Genomic DNA, 24748 nt, shown 5'->3' on the forward strand with positions numbered 1-24748 from the left:
AAGAGACGAAGTGGCTGGTGATACAAAACCAGGATAGGGACATAGGTATTTTATCCTCTGATAGATGTGTTCTGACTCCTTGGTGACCCTGCTCGTCTCGCAGGACTGCCACAGTCCCATCCACTGCATTTGCTTGAGCTAGAAAAGGAGGCCAAAGCCTTGAGCCAGGGCACCTGGCTGGAGGAGTTAAGCATGGGCTAGATTTCCACCCCAGTGACCAGCTCCCCCAATCCAAACCATGTACTCTTGTCCAGTGATAACTGTCCCAGCTGTACGGGGAGGGGGGGGGGGGATGAGTGAATAGACCTCTATCAACCAGTCTCTGTAACTGAGGTAGCTGTGAAAGGTGGACTGGACTGATTTAAAGTGTTGGGCACAATGATGCATATTCAGAGGGGCATGTGTGCATGTGTGTGTGTGTCCTGGTGAATAAATATAAATTACCAAAGGTGGCTAGAGAAGTCCAAGGGGAGTCACAGAAATGAGAACCAGCCTCTCTTACAATGTATTTCCCAGAATCATCACCAGGAGAAAGCAAGAGATGGACATGAAGCCATTAGGAGAGCAGAAAACTAAAACCAGATGATTAGTGACTGGTGGTGAGGTGCTTGGAATAATCAGAGAAGTTGTAGGCTGGCTTGGGGGTGAGGTGTCTCTAGAATCTGACCCCATTCTGATTTAGAGCAAAGGTTTTTAATCTGGGGTCCATGAATGAGCTTCAGGGGATCTCTTAACTTCCTGAAATTGTAGTGGCATTTTTGCACATATGTGTACATGGACACTTTTTCTGTGGGGAGGGTTAACCTTTAGATATGAGCATTAGATGCTCAAATTAAGAACTGCTGGTTTCAAGATATGTAGATGATCTGTCTGGGTGGGTCCGGGTGGATTCTGTAGACCTTGTCATGAGGTGTCCTTTCAGAAAACAAAGCTATTTATTATTAAGACCAAGGAAGTTGTAGTTTTCCACGAGCAGGGCCTACAGAAACTCTGAAGTATCCTTTCAGTCGTGTACGGAATTTGACCACCCTGCCCGTAAGAACCGAGTGGAAACGCTGAGTGGCTTGAGTTTTCTGCGTGAGGGTACTTAAAACTGAATAAGCAAAGTGTGTTTATCAACAGATGTTCAAATTGGTACTCCAGCAAGTTACATTTACATCCCTTCTGCCTGCTCAAGCTTATAATAATTATTTTCCCCATTCTTTGCCATCATCCAGATGATTGGAACACAGAGTAGAGTGGATGAGAATCCAGGCACTGGAGTCCTTCAATCTGGACTTCAAGGTTTGGTTCTTCCAGGTACCAGCTGGAGAAACTTATAGGTTATGTCATCACCCTGAGCTCCAGTTTCAACCTGGCAAAATGGGAATAATACTATTACTGCCTTAGAAGGTATTGTGAGGGTAAAATAACTCAATTAATCCATGTAAAGTACTAAGTAGAGTCTAAGTGCCTGATACAGGTTAGAATTAGTTTACCCCACACCTCCCTGTTTAAGTTTTGTTTTTATTTGTGCTTGTGGAAATTGAGGTAAATTTTTACAAGCACATGTATCTTTTTCATAAACAAAGGTGACATTCTTTTTCTGTTGTCTATGTTGTGAAACTTGTTTCCCAAATGTTGAATTAGACTGCAATATATAACTTACCTATGAAAAATCTCCACCCTTTCTCCCTCCAACATACAGATTCGAAAATAGCTCCTCCCCACCCCCAGCTCAATTTAACACCTGGGAGGAACTTAGTGGAGTCTTTGCCCTCCCCTGCATCCAGGAGAGGCTGTGCATAAATCCGTGTTATTTTTAGGTTCCCAAGGAAAGCGTTTCTACAACCTCCCTCCTCACCTGTTTCAGCACTTAGCAACACTTAACACTAGAAATCTCGGTCCCTGTGTGTCTCTGACTTTTAAGTGAGTAATAACAAGTAATACGGATAAAATGCAAGGGCCACAGACCGAGAAGACATGGACAGAGATGTGCAAACTTGGCGATGTGAGTGCACTGGGGAGGTGCTGAGAATGGGAGGTGTGACCCAGCTGAGACTGTGTTCTGCAGTGAATGAGCACTGCTCAGCTCCAGCCCATCCATCACATGTGGGAAGCCAGGTCTACAGTTGCCAGACCTTTGGATTTTTTTCTAGAGGGAGAGGCAGAAATCTGTATTTTTATGTAAAACTAGAGGCCCAGAGACGACATTCGTGCACTGGGGGTGTGGGGGGTCCCTCAGCCCGGCCTGCGCCCTCTAGCAGTTTGGGACCCCTCAGGGGATGTCGGCCAAGGGGTCCTACTGTGCTCCCCCTGTGGGAGCACATTGACCACCAGGGGGCAGCTCCTGTATTGAGCGTCTGCCCCCTGGTGGTCAGGGCACATCATAGTGACTGGTCGTTCCACTGTTCGGTCGATTTGCATATTAGGGTTTTATTATATAGGATAAGATTTTTTTAACACTGGCTTGGTTGAAAAAAAACAACAACAAAAAAAAAAACAAACAAAAAAGGAAACACTCGACAGACCAAAAAAGAAGAAAATGCCCATAGCCTGCATGTAGCCCATGGGCCAGTGTACTATCTCTGCCTTAGAATTTACTGAGTGTTTTCACATTTACTATCTCATTCAACCTTGAATATACCTGTAGTCCACATCCACTGAGCACCTACTAAGTGCCAAGATCTTTAAATGGATCATTGATTTAATCCTCACAACAACCCATAAACTGGGTGCTATTTTTATCTCCCATTTATAATAAAAGAAGCGGAGGCACATAACATAAAGCAACTTTCCTAAAGGCACAGCAAGCAAGGGGGGGGGCAGGAAGAGGTCGACTCAGGTAGTTCGAGTCCAGGGCCTGTGTCCCTTACTTCTTTGCTGTCCCCTGGTTGGACAGCAGAGAGGAGGGAGGTGGGAGAAAGTCTCAAGAGAGGTGAGACAAGCACAAAGAAAGAGCACCAGGGTGACCTGGGACTACTCTGTGACCTTCAGTATTGTAGTTGCTGAGCTATAGTAAAAGAGGACAGACCTGGTCACCAAGACCCTTCCCAGTGAGAGAAGAAAGTGCTTGGCTTCTGACACAAGAGAAGATGCCAGGAAATGTCAGGTGCAATGTGACATGACCCTGCCCTCCTCAGCACCTGCCTCCGTTCCTCATCTCCACCCACCCACTTTCTCTGGTCCTCCAACCGCAACTGGGCAGAGCCCATGACCCCCTTCAGAAAATCTACCCATCCTTCCAGCTCTTGCTCCCTTGGCATTGGCACATCGCAGGGAATGCAGGTTGCTCTGACTCTAATTAGCAGGTGCTAAGCAGTTTCCACATTTCTTAGTAAATATGTCAAAACACAAAATCCATTCATTCTTTCACCCCTCCCCCACCTTCCTCCTTTCAGACACACTTTTCTCTCTTAGCTGCTCTGCTGGGAAGTGTTTTCCTTCAGTAAGAAAGAAGGTGGCATTAACAAGAGTCTGGCAGTTTTACAATCCTTTCCAAGTCCTCATCTGCCCTCCTGGTCATTCATCCATCTGCTCACTTGTTATTCCCACCATAGGGCAGGCACTGACTGGGGTGTTGGGTTTTGCTGGGGTCTCTCCAGTACAAAGCTGGCATCACGAGGGATCCCATGGAGACCCCCCAGGGGACCCCATTGTCACCCAGGAGTCTCCTGAGGTGACAGGGGACCACAGAGCCCCGGGGGAGTTGTGCATTTAATTTTCACCCTCTCTCTGGGCTACTCCTGGGGTGATTCTTAAACAACTCCTTATCCCAGCAGCAGCTGGCTCACCTGCTCCACCCCGGCACCCGCCCGCTTTCCTTCAGAGGAGCCTGGATGGAGAAGCCCAGTTTCCAGCCAGAGCTGCCTCCTTCCTTCCCACACCTCAGACCCCAGGCCCCAAACAAAGGAAGCAGGAAGTGGAGAGGGTGGGGCCGCTGTTCAGACCCTGCTCCCCAGCATCACAGAGCCAGATGGGTTTCACAGCCTGGGCTCTGGGAAGCAGGCTTTGGTTGTTTTCACAGCCAAAATGAGGGGCCTCTGGGTGGGCTGGGAGGACACTTTTCCATCTGTGTCGTTTGTTTTAATCTAGGGTGGCACGTGAACATAAAACTCAAAATTATTGTGAAGGGCTGGCAGTTCAGTTTCAACCAGGAACTGGCAGGGGATGCCTCCTCACCTTCACCCTGACAGTGTCTTTAGGGAGAAGCTGAAGCAGAGGGGTCTTCCCGGCCTGCGTCTCCACGTGAGTGAATTTTTTTTTTTTTTTTTTTTTTTTTTTTTTAGTCCACGTAAGTGAATGTAATGAGCCCCACCTGGATCCTGTCAAAGCCCGTGATACCACGTGATCCCCAACCTCCCTTCCTAAGGAGCGCACGTGGCTGCCCCGCACCTGTCCTAGCCACCCTGCATTCCTTCATGCCAGCAGACCCGGCCTTCCCATGCTCCGAGGACGCCATGACCAAAAAGGTAAGTAAAATTACCCTCGGCCCTCGGGTAGAGCTCCTGGCTGGAGGAGAGAGATATACAACCCAAATCATTTCAAGAGAGGAAATGAGGATGGGGGGTGCATAAAAGAGTATTGGGGGCACCAAATGTGGGGCCTGGCAGGAACCGAGAAGCCACACTATCCCAGCCTACTCAGTGATATGAAAGCTGGGACCCAGAGAGGTGAGGCGACTCGCCCAGCGTCACCCAGCGGAGCAGCCCAGGACTCACAGTGAGGCCTCCTGGTTTCTCAAATCGGACATCTGCACGTTTTCATTCGGGCTCCACAGTTTCCTCTTCATCCCTCTCATCTCCCCTGAACCACTCAGCTTCTCAAAGCACTAATGACCTCCCTTCTGCTGTCAAATCTCCAAGATTTTACCCTCCCCAAGCGTCAGGCCCCGCAAGTGCCTGGGGCCCAGGAAGCAGTTGCTAGGACCATTCCAAGGAGGCAGGCAGGCAGAGAGAAGTGCCAGCGGAATCATTTTCATTAATTTATACCATTTGCTGCTCCTCCAATCTTTCTGCTCCCTGCTGGCCCTTCCATGTCCTGACTGAGATTGCTGTTCTATTTGTTTCTATTGTCTGAGAAATCAAATGGTTTTGATTACACCCACGGTCTCTCGGTCTCCCGTGCCTGACTGCATGTTGGCTGCCCACAAGGCACAAGGCACCATCTGTATTCCTCTGCCACTGGTTGCTGGAAGAGGCCTGCTTGCTGCTGAGGAACTGGGGCCCAGGGACACCCCCAGACCAACGCCCTACCCCCCACCCCCCTAACCCCATGATCCGGTATGAATCGAAGGGTGCAGGGAGAGCTGAGTAAAAGGGCAGGATCCAGGGTGGGCCAGTTTCCTGTTAGCTGCAGAGAAGGGGAGAGTGAGGGGAAGGAGAGGAAACTAACATTTTTGAGAACATAAGGCAGAGTTAGTCAGTCAGTCAGTCAATAAACAACACCTACTCCATGCCAGGCCCTGCACCCAACACTGGGGACTCAGAGGTGAACTCAGGCACACACTCCTGTACATCTGGGCATCAATGTTTCTCAAAACATTTGACAGCTGGACCGGCACAGACACCAGCCAGTCAGCTATCCTGTAGCTGGGTCCCAGAGACCCCCTATTGTGGCTGGGTCTCAGTGAGGTCGGAGAGGGGGTGTCCCAAGGGAAGAGCCCCAGATAGCAGCTGCTCACCAGCCGGCACAGAGGAACTGTAATATTACAGCAATATTGAATATCAACCATATATACAGAGCATCACATGAGAGGGTTGGGGAGGGACTTCAGCAAACTGCCATAATTAGAGGCAACAGCTCATAGTTGTCTCTTGAGAGAAAGAGGCCCAAAGATTCTGGATCTTCCAATTTTTCAACAGTGTGTTCTGGAGTGTGTATGTGTGTGTGTGTGTGTGTGTGTGTGTGTGTGTGTGTGTTCTTTTGATTAAAAAAAAAATTATATACCCAGCCCAGGTCAAAGAACAAGTATCTTTGCCCAAACAAGCCTGAGAGCCTTCTAGCCTTAGGACCCCAGAAGCTGGCCGGACTTGACAGGTTAAACTACAGTTAATCCTCACAGCCACCCAGAGGGTTCATGCTATTCCCTCCAGTTGACAGATTAAAAAAAAAACAAAAACAAGGACGAGTTTTCTGTGGGTGCAGAGCTCACAATGGCACCTGTCTGGTACACGAGAGGGTGGCCAGCTGAACCCAGAACTGCCTATCTCCAAGAGGGGAAAAGACCCCTTTGGATGCAACTATGTTCTGCTGCTTTAATTGGCACCTGTTCTGTTGAGGGATGGGCTGGGGCTAAGAAAGGCAGGCCTGCAGAGGGACCAGCAAGGGAGGTGGAGTGGCTGCGACTGGCCTAGGGTGGCTATGGAGTTGTGAGGAAGGGGTATGAATCTATGTAGAAGTGGGAATGGGGTAGGTGTTCTGGAGAAATTCTGGAGTTTATTCCAGCCTGAGGAAAGAGCAAATTTGGGTCATGGTCAGGGACCCTGCAAGGAGAGCTGGGGTAGACTGGGGCCCTATTTTCTAGATGCCTGCTGGAAGGTCCCCATGCCCCTTCCCTCTCTGCACCAGATCCCAGGCGCATGCTGGTGCCCATGCGCAACAGTTACCCTGCCCTTGATGTCTGCTGCATCTGGGCCTGAGCACATCTGCTTCCACAGGTCTCCCGTGGGGCCACCAGCTGGTGGGTGGGCTCCTGTGACCCCCTTCTGCAAGACCTTGTTGTGCTGACAATGATAAGAGGAAGGGCCAGCCAGGCAGAAGGCACCGCCCAGGAGAAAGAGACAGGAACGGGTGTGTCTGGGGAAGGAATGGCGAGTTGTCCCACAGTCCAGAAGGACAGGGACTTGTGGAAAGTGAAGGCTTAAGTGGAAGGCTGTGGCCAAGTTGAAGGACCCATAGGGCACTGGGATGAGAGTTGAAATATTTCATTCATTAGGCCATAAGGAGCATAGAAGTTTTGGTAGCAGAGTATCTGATGAATTAGGAGGCTAGAAGCTAAATTTGAGTTCCTAACCTGTGCCATCCTCTTTAAATATCTTTCACCTAGCTTTATTTATATTCTTTTTATTTATTTCAACCAGCCCTGTGAGAAAAGTATTCCACTTTGCAGGTAATGATATTGAAGTTTGGAAGTGTCAAACAACATTCCTGAGGTCATTTCGCTTATAAATGACAGTTTGAGATTGTCACTGACTGGGGGGATTGGGAGAGTTGTTAGAAGGTTATTGTAATATTCTGGGTGTGATTAGCAAAATCAGCAAATGAAGCAAGGGAGATGTAAGGAGGGTTGAACGCTGGAATCCTCAGAGTGGGACCTAGTGACTGACTAGGTATGGATAGAGTGAGAGGGAAAAGTTACAAAGGGTCCAGGATGGGGATAGGAACTCTAGAGAAATCATGATCAATATTGGGAGTTTGAGAGAAAGACTTGGTTTTCAGAAGATAGTCTTCCTGTGGTTTTACAGTAGAAATGTTGCAGGAGTACAGGAGGTGTCGTTTTTTACTTCCCAGTTTGGCAGTATGGAAAGGCAAACTAGAACAGAAATTTCTCAACTTTTTTTTTTTTTTACTAATCCGCAGCAAAAACTCACATTTCACAATACTTACCCTTCTGACATGTAATATACCTGATTTTTGTCCTATTCTATTCTAGTCTATTTCATGGAAGGGCAAAGGGTGGAGAAAGAGAATGCTGGTTGTAGCTAAATCGTGCAGTTGATTTCATGACCCCCAAATGGGAATGGCCCAGAGTTTGGACAAGATGTCACCAGAAGCAGATGGAATGGATGTTGAGCAGCCAGTCTTTGTATTCACCACATATGGACATCCACAAGGACAGAACCGAATGAGGAAAGCATATGTGCAAGGAAGGGAGATCAGGAGTATCTTATATGCAGAGGAATCAAGAGGGGGTGGGGCTTCTGAAAGGCAGCTTGTTTTTAAATTAGGTCATCAGGGACCTCCCAAGAATTAGTTTCAGTCATTGGGGTGAACAAGGGGGGGTGGCAATGGATGAAGTGAAGTTCCGTGGAGATGAAAGGTGCTAGGGTGAGCCAGGACAATGAGCACTGGTGTAGTCATTTGGGAAGGAGGCACATAGGAGGGAAAGGGAAAGACTAGGTAAGACAGACATTTGCAGAAGTGAAGAGGGAGTCATGACAGGCAGAAGGGGGGAGATGCTGGAATGTGAATGATTGGCCCCAATTGTCTCAGTAAAGTAAGAGCCAAGGTCATCTGCTGAGAATGAGGTTGACACTTGATGAAAATGGGAAATGTTTGGAACAGCTGCTAGGAAGCATCAATAAGCAAGGAATAAGGGACATTCTGAATGGTTGGAGGGCCAGTCTGAATAACTTGGTCTGTGAAAGCTGTGATTGGCTGGTTTTGGAGACCCATGCTCTCTCCCCTCAGCTACTTCCAGAGCAATGGCTCCCTTCCCTCCCCAGAGTTGCACCCTGGGCTCCATCACCTAGAGGGGTCAAGATGTGTTGATTCCCTACTAAACCTAAATGGCCAAAGGACACAAACCATTATATCCTGACTTTTAAAAAAAAGAATCTTGCCTCTAGGCTTTCCAAAATAAGCTCCTTCTTTTAGATTTCTGATTCCACTTCCAATAAATCTCTTGACAGCACAGCCTAGCCCATCTGGACCAATCAATCAGCCCTTATCATCACACGGTATTTTTCTCTCCTTCCCCTCCCTGGGATTCACAACCCTGTCTGCACATTGGAATCATATAGAGAGAGTTAAAAATACTGACGCCTGGTCCCGCCCCTAGAGACTGGCTTAATTGGTCTGGGTTTGTGGCTGGGCAACTGTAGAATGTTTTAATAGTTTTAATATGCCAGCTCAGGATGAGAACTACTGAGCCCCTTGCTACTCAGTGTGGCCTATGGACCAGAAGCACCCATGGACCTGGGTGCCTGTAGAAATGCAGAACCTTAGGCGCTATTCCAGACCCTGCGGTTCAACAAGGACTCCAGGCGGCTCTATGCATATAAAAGTCTGAGAAGCTCTGGGCTAGAAATCTAAGTCTTAAGCCGTCCTTCCTGCCCTGTGAAAAATCAAGGAGGGGGGTTTCAGAGATCACACCTCCTTGATTCTAAGAAGCCTGGCAAATAGCTGATGGCTGCTTTCTCCTGGAGTGTGAAAACAGGCACCCATCAGCTAATCCATCACCAAGTACTTCCCCACTTACAGCTAGCAGACACTGAGTGTCGGAGGTGTTGTCCTGTATGTAGTAGTCTACTGTGTAGCTAGTTGGAGCATTCTTGTGGGTTACCAACTGTCCAAGTTTGTCTAGGACTGTCTCCGTTTTAGCACTGGATGTCCCACATCTTGGAAAATTTGTCAGCCCCTGGACAAACTGGAATGGTTAGCCAACCCATGTTAAGCAACATTTTAAACTGATTTTACTCCCCCCACCACCACCATACACATATACACACATACACACCATCAAAGTAAGGTCTTCTGCTTCTTTAGCGCTCAATACCCCCCAATAAACATATATAGTTAGGAGCTACAGTGTTTTTTGTGCATATAGTTAGTGCTTAGAAATGTTGGTTCCTTCATTCAACAAAAATCCATTAAGTAACCTCCATATGTCGGCCCCTGTGAAAGGGACTGGGAAGCAGCATCATCAAGTAGACCAAAGGCTTATCAAAGTAGAGAAAAATAGTAGAATAAACCATGTAGCCCTCAGCCAGTTTCAGCGTGTTTAAACACATGGCCAGTCCTGTGTCATCTATAGTAACTGGTTTAATTGGAAGCAAGTTCCAGCCATCAAATGAATTGCATTTATAGGAAGGCTGATGATTAATTTAAATCATGAGGAACCTCACTCTATGTTTTATGAAGAAGAGGAGAAGAACCTTTGAAGACATAGCATATACTCTTCCAGAGCCCACTGTTGGTTGGGTTGGTTGGTTGGTTGGTTGGTTTGGGTGGGGGGGGGGAGATCAAATTTTGTTTTATCTGGCAAACACTTACTGGGTGTCAGAAGCAAGAAACAAGACAGCATGCATTGCAAATATGTCAGCACAGACTGCAAAGACTAGACTCTCTGAGCTCTCTCTGGAACAAAGATGTGCAAAGGCAGGAACAGCCAAACAGACCCACACCCTCGAGTGCCCTTTTCTTCTATAGTAAATAGTTGTACTCCACGTGCAGACACATGCCCATTTCCTCACCCGCTCGTGTACCCACTCATTCCCACCCACCGACATGCACACCACAGGAGCGGACACCTCCCCACTCTCAGGCACACCTGCTCTCCTTCACCTGCAGCTGCCTGGTTGGGCAGCTGTTTTCTAAACATGTTGGAGAACTCAGAGCCCCAGCCCTGGAAGCTTTTCTTTCTAAAGTAGCACATGGCTCCACGGAGGCTTAAATCTGTGGCTCCTGGAGGGATCACCATGGGATGAATCAAAATATATAACCCATACTCTGTGTGCCAGAGTGCCGCCTTTGGGGTGTGAGGTGAAAAGTGTTAAAGAACACTGCATAATGGCCAACTCTGTTTATGCTGATGATTAGCTCTGTTTATGCTGATGATTAACTCTGTTTATAGGCTTAAAATCCCAGAGTGGGGAAACTTTCCTGCCCACTCATGCCTTTTTACTGCTCAGGTGTCTCTCTCAAAGCACTTAGCACACACACTCAGACCTGGGGAATGTGGGAGGCCTGTTTGCCATCCTCAGATAGAGGGGGAAGGAGAGACCAGAAAGAAATTGTAAGTTCATTGTATGTTTGTATTTCAAGACCAGAAAGAGAGCTAATGGATATTGGGAGCACGCTCCGTAATAGGTGCTGTTTCCTGAAATTCTCACGGCAGTTCTATGCAATATTTCTGTGTATTCGCTCATGGTACAGATAGAAGCCACTGTGATTCAGAGGACTTGATTGATTTGCCCAAAGCCACACAGCTAGGAAGTGCTAGAGCCTGGATTCTAACCAGAGTTTTTGTAACTATCAAACCCAGGCTATTTTTCCTATACTAGTAATTCCTAATTCTTCCAATGAAAATAGCTCCCATCTAAATCATTTTATTTTTTAACTTTTCACTTAGCAATAATTTCAGATTCATTTTTTAAAAATTATAAAAGTAACACAAAGAGTTCCCACAAACCCTTCACTTCATTTTAGCATCTGTAGCACAATGATCAAAACCAGGAGCTTCACACTGATCTGATACTATCAACTAACTTACACACCTAGTTCAAGTGTCACCAACTGTCCCACTGATGTGCTTCACCTGGTTCAGAACCAATCCAGATCACACATTCTATTGAGTTGTCATATCTCCTTAGATGCCTCCAATCTGGGACATTTCTCCCATTCTTCATAACCTTGACACTTTGGGAAAATACTAGCCAATTGTTTTGTAGACTGTCCCTCAGTTTGGATCCTTTTCAGTTTAAAGCTTCACAAAGCCTCAAGTGACTATACTTGTACTTTAAGTATCTGTTGATTGAGCCCTAGCCGATTTGGCTCAGTGGATAGAGTGTTGGCCTATGAACTGTAAGCTCCTGGGTTCGATTCCAGTCAAGGGCACATACCTTGGTTGTAGGCTCCATCCCTAGTTGGGGCTTGTGTAAAAGGCAACCAATCAATCTGTCTCTCTTACATGGATGTTCTCTCTCTCTCTCTCTCTCTGTCTCTCCCCTTCCCTTCCACTCTCTCAAAAATCAATGGGAAAATATTGTCGGGTGATGATTAACAAAAAAATAAAAATAAAATAAATGTATTTAGTTACCTAGGTTCCTCATCATACTGAAATAAGTGCTCTTTTTAAAAAAGTATCTGTTGATTGAGAATGTGATACTTATTGACAAGTAGCTGCAGTAAAGTGAAGGATGCTTTGATTTTGTTCATCACAATGGCTCCCATAGCAATTAAAAAGTAGTATGCCGGTCTATGAGATAACTTTTATTTAGATTACCAGCAATGATTACTGGGGATCAGCCCCACAACCTGGGCATATGCCTTGACTGGGAATCAAACCCGAAACCTTCTGGTATATGGGATGATGCTCCAACCAACTGAGCCACACTGGCCAGGGCCTATGCCAAGACATTTGCATGCATTATATCATTTGAGTCTCACTACCACAGACACTATTACTACCAACCATTCCCATTCTATAGTGGAGGGAATGAGAATTGTGTAAGTGACTTGCTCAATGTCATATATCTGCACGGCCACACTGGGATTTAAAAGCAGTTCTGCTTGGCTATGAAAGCCCTATGCTCTTATCCAATGTGCTAATTTTCTCCTAAAGCATTTCTGATTCTTTGTTTCCATTGTTCCTATGCCTAGAACAGTCTTCATTTCCCATTTTCCAAATTCTTTCCCTGATCCATCTTTAAGGCCCAGTTTTAAGTCCATTCTTCCAGGGAGGCTTATTCTATCAGCAGAGGGAGGAGTGGGTTTATCCCAGCCCCGGGGTATGGTTCCTATACCTGCTGTGGCATAAAAGAGGACAGCAGCACAGGAAGGGACTGGACATCCCTGAGTACAACCTCCTCCTTTTACAAGTGAGTAAACAGTAACAAAGCTGTTCATAGAGTTTCTCCTATGGGTCAGACAGTGTGTTATCTCATCTAACTCTCCCAACAGCCCTAAGGGGGAGATGCTAATACTGTTGAGAGAGAGACTTGTTGAGCCCACTCACACCTGGACTTTCTCTCTGTCCAGGCACCCAAGAGGATGACACTCCCCAGCCCTCTTGCTGGTAGGCAGAGCTGTGTTTCTAGGTCCAGCGAGTTGCAGGCAATAGTGATGTCATTCCTGAGCTGAAGCACTTCATTGTTTGTATTCAGTGAGCTGTGAGGAAGCAAGCTGTGCAACATCTGTGGGCCTGCTCTGGGACTCGGGCTTCCCCAGGGAGGGCCCTGATGTGACTTCACTCAAGAATCCCCTCTGAATATAATTCAGGAGTGGGAACTGATGGTTGGATTATTTAGGAAAATTAACATTAGCAGGGCAACAGACAAAGCCCCAGGTCTCAGCGACGTACCACAGGTAAAGGGTGCATCTCCCCTGTTACACTGCCATGTGGGTTAGACTTTCCCTTCTTGTGGCTATCCCATCTGAAACTTGTAGCTCTCAGATCACTGAGGCAACAGAGAGGTGGAAGCGGCATCTTGTCCTGCCTCGGTCCTGAGTGACATGTCACTTCTTGCCTAGTCACATGGTCCTGTGCTCCCCTCCTCCAGTGCCCACACCCCTGTTCCTTGTAATGTCTGGGGACCTCAGAGCTGGTGGAGGGATTTCTTCTCCCCATTAGCTGTCTCCACAAACTCCTGACTCATACACAGTATGCCTGGAGTGATCACCTACTTCAGAATCCTCAAATTGAATGTACAAATGCAGATTCTGGGGCAACCCCTGAGACAGGGGCCTGGGACTGTGCATCTTCCCTCTTCCTGGGCACTTCTTGGTGCCCATAGATGTTTCTGAACTATTATTGTAAAGTGTGCAGCCCAGGTCAGTGGCTTCTACTTTTCAATGTATTCATGGGGCATCTATACTATTATTTTCTTTAGACAACATTTTTCTCTAAGTGTTTCATATTTTTACTTCAATAAATTTATTTATAAAGGAGACTTGTTGCCACTACCATAAATTAAAAAAAACTGGTATCATTTACCAAAGAAAAAATAGACAAGCTGTGGTACATCCATATCACAGAATATTATTCAGAGCTAAAAAGAAATGTGCTATAGAGACATGAAAAGACATGGGGGAACTGTAAATGCATATTACTAAGTGAAAGAAGCCAATCTGAAAAGGCTATACACACATGATTCCAACTACATGTCAGTCTGGAAAAGGCCAGGCAGTATTGCCAAGAGTTCTAGGTCAGAGCAGAGGGATGAATGGGTGGGTTCTTAGGGCAGTGACACTACTCTGTCTGATACTACAATGTTTGATCCATGCTATGATGCATTTATCTGAACCCTTAGAATACGCAACACCAAGAGTGAACCCCAAAGTAAACTATGGACTTTGGGTGATAATGTGTCAATGTTGGTTCATCCGCTGTAGCAAATGCACCACTCTGGTGTGGGATGTTGATAGTTGGGGAGGAGGTGGGAGGACTGGGGGGCAGGTGAGTATATGGAAACTCTATACTTTCAGCTCAGTTTCGCTTCGAACCTAAAACTGCTTTTTTTTAAAAAGTAAAGTCTATTCATTTTTTGAAAAGAACAGACACACACAAATACAAACAAAACAAGATTAACAGATTCCAGCTAGATATTACTGTGCACCCAAAGGCTCCAAGCCTGGCGCCTTCTCTCTTTGTTTACAAAGGAGGCTGACAAGTGTTAGAAAGGTGTTAAAGACATATTATCACTCTAATGAGATTTTTTTTAAAATCCTGGACATAATCATAAGGCATGAGAGCAAACCGAAAAGAACAATGTTCTCACTTGATGATCAATGTTATTTAATATCACGTCTGTCTGGGGTAGCCATCCCACCCCAGGCTTTCCAAAACACTAGTCTAGGGATGAACCTGAATGCAAACATCTTGCTGTCACATTTTGAGCAAGCGGTGTGTGTTTTTTCTGCCACTTCCCCTACATGTTCCTCTGAGTGCATGGTCTGCTACTGCCCCCAGGGACTCAGAGCCCAGGAAAATGTCTTTCTGCACAGTTCATACCCGGAAGAGAGTGCTATTTAATAAAGATCTTTCAGGAATGTGGTGGTGCTGGGGATAAAGACACCTAACTATGTTGGGAATGAGGGACCCAGGCAGGCTCCGCTGAGTCATTAGTACAGAGGCAACAGACTGCTGAACAGAGGCACTGGCTCTAAGTGTGCATCCCCGATGTCAGGCACAAACACAGCCTGGGGCTCGCTGTGGTCGAAGCACAGCCTTACAGCGTCTGATTTTTTTAATGCTTTCATAAGAGAGGGGAGTAGGAGAGGCAGCAGTGTGATCTAGGGGCCCTACTGCAGCCTCTGAACCACACTTACAGAATGGGGTAAATATCACTCCCATTAAATGAACAGCTTCTCTGTGCCTCGAACTTTCATAAATCATGTCCATGCCTTAGGACAAGTGTTCAAGCTCAGAATTTTATTCCTGCTTTGTAAACAAGGAAATCTAAGTTGCCCGAGATCACCCAGTTGGGAAGGGCCCCAATTGGGATTTAAATCCATATCTTTCTGACTTCAAAGCCTTTGTTCTTCCCATTACCAGGCAATAGAATGAGAAAAGCTCTGCTGCTGGCCAGTGGTCTCCAGCCAGGGTAATGGTCACTATCATTGTTAGGACAAGAATCATCACTATTCATCCTTATAGAATCAGAACCCGAGGCTGGACAGGGTAGAAGGGTGTGTATAAATTAGAGTGCCTACACCTGGCACTTTAATTTATACACACACACACGTGTGCACACACACAAACGTACCTTCCACCATGTGTACACTAGGGACCAAATACAGCACTATTAGTCTGGAATGAACATGTGGCAGGAGGGAGAGGAAGGGATCAATAAGTACTGACCCCTCCTGTATGTAGAGCCCTATGTTAGCTGCTACGGTGGCTTCAAAAGGCCTCTTTTGGATGAGCTGGGTCCAGGACTGGGGCCCATGAGTCCCCCTTGTGGGTTTAGATCACATGGAGTGGAACAGAGCTCATATTTGCAGAACCCCCATTTTTTTTTCTGACAGTTTTCATCTACCTGAAATTCAAATTGTAACTTATTCAATTTTGCCTATTTTTTACGAGGCAGCCAATTCCATGTGCACCCACTTTTACTTTTCACATATGCAGAGGGAGGTATCACATGTGTACTAAACATAATTGCACATGTAGACTCTAGCTTACATATGATACATCTCAGAGGGGAATGGTGTGCAGCTCAGGCCCCACAGTATCCACTGACCAGCTCCTTTACATCCGGGCTCCCTTCCAACTTGGCTTCCTTCCCAGCAAATAAGAAGCAGCTCGCTCATTCCCACATACTTCTTCTAGTATCCTTTCCCTCTCGAACTACTCTCCCTCCCCCAAATCACAGGCCACAACTGGGCTTCTCCAACATACCAGCTGGGAAAGAGAGAAGGGAGAGAGAGAGAGAGAGAGAGAGAGAGAGAGAGAGAGAGAGAGAGAGAGAATTTCCAGTATCTCTCCTTTCTTCTCCAAGGCTGTTTTGAAATGCGTATTTCCCTCCTGTCCTACCAGCTTTATTAAGTAACTCTGTATGGGGCACTCAGCTAGAAGCCACCCCCAATAAATTAGCCAACCCACCACAAGGAGATGCAGGCTGGCAAGTGAAGAAGGATTACCCCTAAGTGCACACTTTTAGAGGATCTACTGACAACTGAGGTGAGAATCACTACACAACTGTCAAGACACCAGGTGTCTCTCCTACTCCAATCCCTAATTCGGTCTGTGGGAGAGAGACAGATGCACTCAATGCTTTATTTGTGTGTTTGTGTGTGCAGTAACAGATAGCTAAATCTGGGAAATAGCCAGGGACCCAATGGTGGAGTTTGAACATTCCCAATAAAGACTTAGAGCACTGATGAGCAAGGAAAGTGTCCTTGGAGCTTCCAGATTAAATAGGACCAGGACTGGCTAAAGTTGGCACTGAAAAAATACAATGGAAAAACCCAGATGGGAAAGTGAAAACAGCCCACTTACGACTCTGGGGGTGGGGTAACTGAGCTTCCCCTTTTCTGGTTCTGCATCCTTAGGTCCATGATGGTATTTGTTGCTTATTGTTCATGAAATGCTAGCAGCTCTCCTACTATGGTATGTGCATGGTGTCAATTCGTGATTGTAGCAATCACGTGATTGCCAACAAATTGGGATTTCTATGAATGCAGGATGGAGACTATTCGCTGAGATCGTTGCTGAAGATATATATACACTGGGATAACACGACCCCTTAAATTGGAAAGGGGTGCAGGCTCACATCTTTCTGCTTGAATTAAAAATATCTCTAGACCCTCAAGCAATGTCATTGTAATGAACACAACTCTCAAGCTCAGAAGGGATCTTGATGCTCAGAAGGGATCTTGATGATCACTAGTCCCAGTCACCCATTTGAATCCCCGTCTAAAGCAGCCTGTACTCTCTTGGGACAGCATCAAAGTCCAAATTAGTGTCTCTGGAGATTCCATCACTGGCCAAGGCAATGCCTTCTGTGATCCCACAGAGAAGATCTGCCCCCTCTTCTACCCAGCACACTTCCATCATTTAATTCCAGTGAATACTTCTCTCTTTTGTACTCTCTTCTCCCCAGTTCCCCTACCTGTGGAGCTGCCTGCTGGATAAGCTCTAGAGCAGTGGTTCTCAACCTTCCTAATGCCACGACCCTTTAATACAGTTCCTCATGTTGTGGTGACCCCCAATTTCATTGTTACAAATTGAACATAATTAAAGCATAGTGATTAATCACAAAAACAATATGTAATAATATATGTGTTTTCCGATGGTCTTAGGCAACCCCTGTGAAAGGGTCGTTCGAACCCCAAAGGGGTCACAGCCCACAGGTTGAGAACTGCTGCTCTAGAGGCTCATTCATTCAACAAATATTTTAGAGTATAAAGCAAGTGCCAGCCACTGGATTGGGAGCTGATGACCCAATGATGAGTAAATACACAAGTTGCTGCTTCCAGGGATCTTAGTCCCTCTGCATTGCCTTCCTTAGACCCAGGACCCCACTTTGGCCCTTCTTCAGCTGCACCCTTCCAAGAGGGTGAGGAGTCTGCAGGGTCAGGGAGACATGCCCCTCTTCTAGAACATGCTCTGATTACCTGGGACCCTGTGATTTCTGTTGTGAGTTTGCTCCCAGAATCTTCAGGCTTCTTTTCTTCAGTTAAACAGGAGGAAGTCAAAGGGCAGCTGTCTGGTGGTGGCATGCAGAGAGCTTGGATGACCAGCTGGAGTGTCCACATGCATGTGTCCAAGGCTCATCATGGAGCCACCAGTGGGAAGAGAGTCAGAATGGCGTGTAGTCTAAGGGCCAGATATCCCCACTTGGCTGGCACAGAATTAAGAGGAATCTAACAGTTGTTTTCCAGAATGTTTTGCAGGTATATTTGTCAGGATAGGAGGATAAGATGCATTTAGTTTGCTGGATTTATTATGTTTAAGTATATTGGCCTATGCCATGTGAGCCTCTATTTATACTCTTACCTGAGGGTCCATGAATGTTAGGGATGGGTGTGTTATTTGTGGAGACAGATACTAATTAAATAATCACACACAGAAATGCAAAATTGAACCATAGTGCTAAGAAAATAATGTACCATTTGGCTGTCTTCTAAAATGCTCTACTTGATCTCCAGTCACAGGGTTCTCATTGCATCTTGGGGCCTCCAAAGCCCTTCTCTTATTCCCCAAGAACCCCAAACACTGACTAGAACAGCGGTTCTCAACCTGTGGGTCGAGACCCCTTTGGCGGTCGAACGACCCTTTCCCAGAGGTCGCCTAAGACCATCCTGCATATCAGATATTTACATTATGATTCATAACAGTAGCAACATTACAGTTATGAAGTAGCAACGAAAATAATTTTATGGTTGGGTCACAACATGAGGAACTGTATTTAAAGGGCCAGAAGGTTGAGAACCACTGGACTAGAACAGTGATGGCGAACCTTTTGAGCTCGGCGTGTCAGCATTTTGAAAATCCCTAACTTAACTCTGGTGCCGTGTCACATATAGAAATTTTTTGATATTTGCAACCATAGGAAAACAAAGACTTATATTTTTGATATTTATTTTATATATTTAAATGCCATTTAACAAAGAAAAATCAACCAAAAAAATGAGTTCACGTGTCACCTCTGACATGCGTGTCATAGGTTCGCCATCACTGGACTAGAATATTCCACACTACTCTTGCCCCTTCTGAATGCAGAGCTCCAGAGAGGTCGACCCCAGGAAGAGGAAGAGGTAGATGAAGCCTATTAATCTCTTCCAGACTCATTTCCTGATTTCCATTGCAGGTATCCTGCCACCACCACTACCATGATGGGTTTGATTTCTGTACCCACCTCCAAGTGCTCCACTGCTGGCCCAGCCTAGGAGCTGGTTTTACCTCTTTGTCGAGATACCCATGTGTCTCACATCTCTTATGCTTCTAGCTTTCTTTCTTTTTTTATATGTTTTTTTTTTTTGAATTGAGAGAGAGAGAGAAAGGAAGAGAAAGAGAGAGAGAGAGAGAGGGAGAGAGAGAGAGAAACATTGATGAGAGAGAAACATCAACATTGATCCACTGCCTCCTGCCCACCCCTCACTGGGGATCAAACCCACAACCCATCCATGAGCCCTGACTGGGAATCGAACTGGTGACCTCTTGGTGCATGGGTCAACACTAAACCACTGAGCAACACAGCCAGGCTGCTTCTAGCTTTCTAAACTCAGTCTAAGTCTATTTCATCTCATTTGGTATTCAGCAGCCACACTAAAGAAGCCCTCTCTGACTAATTAGAGAAAAAGTAGCAAATTCTCCCACTTGCCTCATGGCAAAGGCACCCCACACGCTAGCCGCCTTTAAACATACATCCCTTTCTTGTAGCCGATATTACTGCAATTCACTTCGACTTGCTGTCTGTGTGTTCTTGATCTCTATCAGCCTCCGTGATGTCTGGGTTAGATTGTGCAACTCCCAGAGGGCAGGGCCACATGGGCCATGTGTCTTTACACTTCGCTCAGCAGAGCAGCAGGCATAGGTGGGCACTTAATACTTGTGATGGTGGAAGCAGAGGAGCAGCACTGTGCCCCTAGACCAGCCGTGGGCAAACTACGGCCCGCGGGCCGGATCCGGCCCGTTTGAAATAAATAAAACTAAAAAAAAAAAAAAAAAAAAAAAAAGACCGTACCCTTTTATGTAATGATGTTTACTTTGAATTTATATTAGTTCACACAAACACTCCATCCATGCTTTTGTTCTGGCCCTCCGGTCCAGTTTAAGAACCCATTGTGGCCCTCAAGTCAAAAAGTTTGCCCACCCCTGCCCTAGACCATTCTGAGTGCACAAAAAACAACCCACTAACACAGCCAGACCACGACTATAGCGCTCCTCCTGCCAGACTGGGAGCCAGGGCACATTTTTCCTTTTAAACGAGGCAGGAGGAGCATTCCCTTGCATTTGAGACAACAACAACAACACACTGTAACAGCACTGATGCTCAATGACCTTGTATATTGGGGATGATCATCATTATCCCAACTTAAAAAAATGAGGACCCAAGGCACAGAGAGGCTATACAATTTGTTCAGACCTTGAGCTAGGACCATCTGGCTTCAGAGACCTCTGCTAACCCACCAGGCTTCACTGTCCCTCAAAGTGAACTAGAAATGGAGAGCGAAGGGTTGGTGACTGGGCTCTTGTCTTACACTCTCATGGACCTTGACCCTGATCCAACCTGAATGAATGGCTGAAAGGAGGAGAGTGGGTACTTGGTCAGTTTTCTAGGGTGAAGCCAAGTTGTCTCTCAAAGCATTTGTTCACACCTGCTCATCGCCCTCCTCCTGTTTCTCAAACATGCTCAGCTTATTCACACTGAGGCCTTTAAACCTGCTGTTCCCCCTACCTGAAATGGTTTTCCATCAGGGGATCCTCCTCACCATGTAGGTGTCAGCTCAGAGGGCACCTTCTTAGGAAGGCTGTTCCTGAACACTGTATCTAATGCAGCTGCATCTTTCCCAAGGCCCCCCCTTTTCATTCTTGTCTAACTCATTTTCCTGTTTTACTTTTATCAAGGCAGTCAACACCATCCGAAATCACTTGATTTATCTAGTAGTTTATTTGTCAATTTCTGTATCTCCACTAGACTGTCAAATTCAGGAGAGCAGAGATCTCAACTGTTTTGTCTATTCCTGGATACTCAGTGCCTAGAACAGCATCTGGCACACTGTAGAAGCTCAGTCCATGTGTGTTAAATGCATTTATGAATGAGTGATGCGAAATCCTGTATAAATATGTGACACTAGCTGGATCTTTCAGTTGTCCCTCACCACATATTGGCAGGAAGAGACCACATCTTCGTGTTTGGCAGTCTTTTAGCCCTTGGAGTAGTGGCAGATGACTGGGGAGCTGTTCGGTCCCTTTGTTTGGCTGCAGGGAAAAGACCAAGACATTCAGCCCTGAGATTACAGTCTGTCTGCACGCCTTTCAGGGTCACATGTGGACAAATGCTGGACAGCTCTCTTCCTGAGCAGAAAGAAACTAAGATACTGAAATAAAAGCTCAGCTTCTCTCTCCACCCTCACTCTCCCTCTCCCTTCTCTAGAAAGTTTTCCCTATCTCCTCCCTCTTTTGTCTCCCTTCCTTATTGAAATGCTGTGGGGGAAAATGAAGAAAAAGTGGGGAAATGCCTTCCCCACATCTAAGCTACATTGCTTTTAATACTTCTATAACATGTTCTCATTCTAATCTCCTGGCTCCTGCACAGATAAAGCAAATCCCAAAATGTAATGATAATATACAGGAAATACTTGATTTGATCCAGTCTTAATGCTGTCAAAATATCCTGTTTCTCCCACATAATAACAGAGCCCATTCCTCTCTCAGTGTTGTTAGCTTTTTTGTCAATGCTTTCTTCATGACACATCATGAGAATAATAAGTGAGAAAGAAAATCTTGTAATCTCTGACCCAACCCTGTAGCACACAAAGTGTTTCACAATATGCTTAATGATGTCATTCTTTTTCTTTTCTCAACAAAATACGCTTTTTCATGATCAAAATACATGCAATTATTAATTAATCCCTTTCAAGGCATTTTCATGCTCATTATCTCCTGGGTCTTCTCAACAAGTATGAGAAAAGGAGGGGAAGCAGAAAAAGGTGTCTTGAAATCACAGAAGTGGAAAAAGAACCCAGTGAGATAAAGCTATTTGGACTGCACACACCCATCAAATAGTCTCCAAGTCATGCTGTTCTCTATGGACTAGGGTACTCTTACCAGAAGCCACACTCCCAGCAGCCCCTGTGACATCCAGCCCTGAGCCAGCCCATATGGGAGAAGAAAGAAATAGCTTAAGAACTTAAGAAACTAAGTAATTCCTTGTCTGGGAATGGATGAGGCTCCTGATTCGGGCAAGATCCTGACCAGGTGGTCCCCAAAGTGAGGTTCCCTCTTGCTCTCAGCCAAGCCACTCTGCCTTGTGTCTCTGCTGGAGACCCAGCACTGGAGGTGATGCGGAGGGCTGGGAAAAGGGCATGGAGCAGGGACCCTGGACCTTCTCCCCTAACTGAAGTCCTCAACTCTGGGCGGTACTTTATTTGGGACTTCAGGCAATCCTCATCACAAGAAGAAGGAATCCAGCCCTCAAACTCTCAGAGATATGTATTCATCTGGATGTCTATAACTCCTTCCCTCATAATGCCCAGGGTGTGGCCTCAGTCATCATCTGTCCATGAAGTGCTTTCCCCATTCAGAGCAGAGATAAAATGAATGAAAATGTCAGCCAAGCCTGCCTCTTACAGAGCAAGCCCCCAACAAGAACCAGGACTACTCGGGACACCAACATGGCATCCCAGTGCACTGCCATTTGTTCAGAGAGCACCTAGAAGTCTTCCCTCCACTTCCAGGAAATCCACAAAGAAGTGGCTGATGTGATCACATAACCCTGCCCAGGGCCCAAGTGCGTATTCTTTCCCCAGAATGACTGACTAGATCTGATGTTCAGATCTGGGATTCTGTGGAAAGAGCTGCCACAATATGACTCTGGAAGAATGTGCACATGCTATCCAGCATTGCAGACACTAGATTGAAAGTGGAGCTCAAAGGGGTGGGGTAAGTATGTCTGTGAAAATCTGAATGAATGGGGCAGTGAAAACTCTCAGACTTGGGAAGACTCTGGTCTGTGAGGTACTTGCCATTCTCTATCCTGGATGGGGAGAGTGGAAGGGACAATCTCAGTTTATGTGCTTCAGGCCTGAGGAGAGGACTAGGTACAACAAGATTCTCTATTAGTCTCTCTATTTCCCTTAAATTCACTCTCATCCCACTTACCTACCTGCTTTCAACCTAGGAAACACAAGTCTGCCAAGAAGTGTCTTAGCAAACTGCAGTCTTCTTGGACCTAGAATCCTTCTCCATTTTCTCTGCAGTGACTAAAACACACTGCTGAGAAGGAAATGTAATATGGGAGGGGACAGTCTCTACATGAAAATGAAGGAACAGGCACAGGCTCGTTGGGTTTTGGTCTATAAGAATAGGGAAAGTGGACAAGATCGCTGCTCACTTTCATGGAGGGAAGAAGTTTGAATCTGGGACTGAAGATGAGCTGGGGAAAATGCCACTCACAATAAATCAGACAAAAGGACATCTTCACGACAAGTGTGAACGGACCACCGAGTTCCTTCATTTCATTGCTCCTGACTTCTGGATCTTCTATTTTGAGGACACTTATGGAATTTTCACATGGAACTGAAGATACTAGCATTGGAAGGAACATGCAAACACTGGGATACAACCGAGCCACCAAACAGGCTCCACCAGGAACCAGACCCTCTTGGGGCAAACTTAACCAAAAGAACATCATTGAGAGTCTTAAAACTTACAGTCCTCACATTAGACACAACATAATGGTTCCCCAGAGCAAGTAGGCGAGTAGCAATCTGCGAGATCTGAAGACACTACAAGGAAGCAGGAAAAGGAGGAAATGGCCTTACCTGTTCTGGCCCCTGGAAGCAGATGCGGCACAGCGGGGTCCTCATGCCACTGTCCAGGCTGCTGCCCAGTGAGTAGCAGTCCTCAGCCTTCCCCTTACAGAAGTCATTTGAGGAGGCACTGCTGAGCAGTGAGGCAGGTGGCTCCGTGGCTGGGACACCCCAGTCATCTTCCACAGAAGAAGGTGGCAAAGGTGGTGGAGGTGGCAGAGGAGGGGTCTCCCTGCCCACCCCTTCTCGAGGGCCCCTCCAGCCTGCCCACCCCCCGGCACCCAGAGCCGGAAGGGTATTGTTGTTGGCGGTCAAACCTGGGGGCTGGGGGTCTCCGTGCATGGGCAGGGGTGCTGGAGGGGGGCGCCGAAGTAGGAAAACCTTCAGGTCATTGAAGAGCATGCGGCAGCGGCACTTGAGGAGACCCTGGTGGCGCAACATCTGGGGAGCTGGGGTGCACAGTCCAAAGCGGTACCAGGCACAGCAGTAGCAGCAGCACCACCACCAAAGCAGCCCACTCAGGGGCATCAGCATGTGCCCAGTGGAAGCAGAGAGCCCGGGAGGGGCAGCTGAAGTCTTTGCAGAAGATAGGATGGTTTTGAGGGGTCCACAGAGTATCTGTGTTATGCGGGAGTCTGCTTTCTCACTGGTTCCTCCAAGTAGCAAATAAATTACCCCCAGGACTGAAGACTGCAAGTCACTGATTCTGAACTTTACCTGGAAAGCCCAACAATAAAAGCTTCTCTTGCTTCCACCCCACCTCACCCCAACCTTAGGCTTTGCTCAGGCTGCCTCCTTTCTGCCTTTGACCTGGGGGCACTGGTAGAGGAAGGGGGATAAAAGAAATGTTGAGGATAGTCTGTTAGGGCCTTGAGATGTAGGTCTAATTGTTAGAAAGTTCCCCAGGAGAGGATTATTGGGTTGTTCTCAAATTCATAGACAATGGGCAACCTTTCTTCTTGTATATAAAAAGGTGGAGAAGATTATAAATCAAATTTGGAGTGGACTGAGCTGGGATTAGGGCAAACTAGCTCAATGAAGAATTGAGGACTGTATGTGTGAGAGGGAAAAGATTATTTCTTCAGGTAGCCAGAGATTGGGGGGGGGGGCGGGGGGAAGGGGAGAT

General features: G+C 46.4%; 1 protein-coding gene across 1 annotated transcript in view; it reads right to left on the minus strand.

The window, feature by feature from the left end:
• MARCH4 (membrane associated ring-CH-type finger 4) overlaps window positions 1-24329 on the minus strand; it is a 73088-nt gene extending 48759 nt beyond the window's left edge. The window contains exon 1 of the mRNA XM_006082496.3: window positions 23635-24329. Within this exon, the coding sequence (XP_006082558.1) occupies window positions 23635-24156 (522 nt within the window). The 5' untranslated portion in view covers window positions 24157-24329. The remainder of the gene's footprint in view (window positions 1-23634) is intronic.
• Between the last annotated feature and the right edge of the window lie 419 nt (window positions 24330-24748).

Source organism: Myotis lucifugus, unplaced genomic scaffold (genome assembly GCF_000147115.1).
Source record: "Myotis lucifugus unplaced genomic scaffold, Myoluc2.0 scaffold_3, whole genome shotgun sequence".
Taxonomy (NCBI): domain Eukaryota; kingdom Metazoa; phylum Chordata; class Mammalia; order Chiroptera; family Vespertilionidae; genus Myotis; species Myotis lucifugus.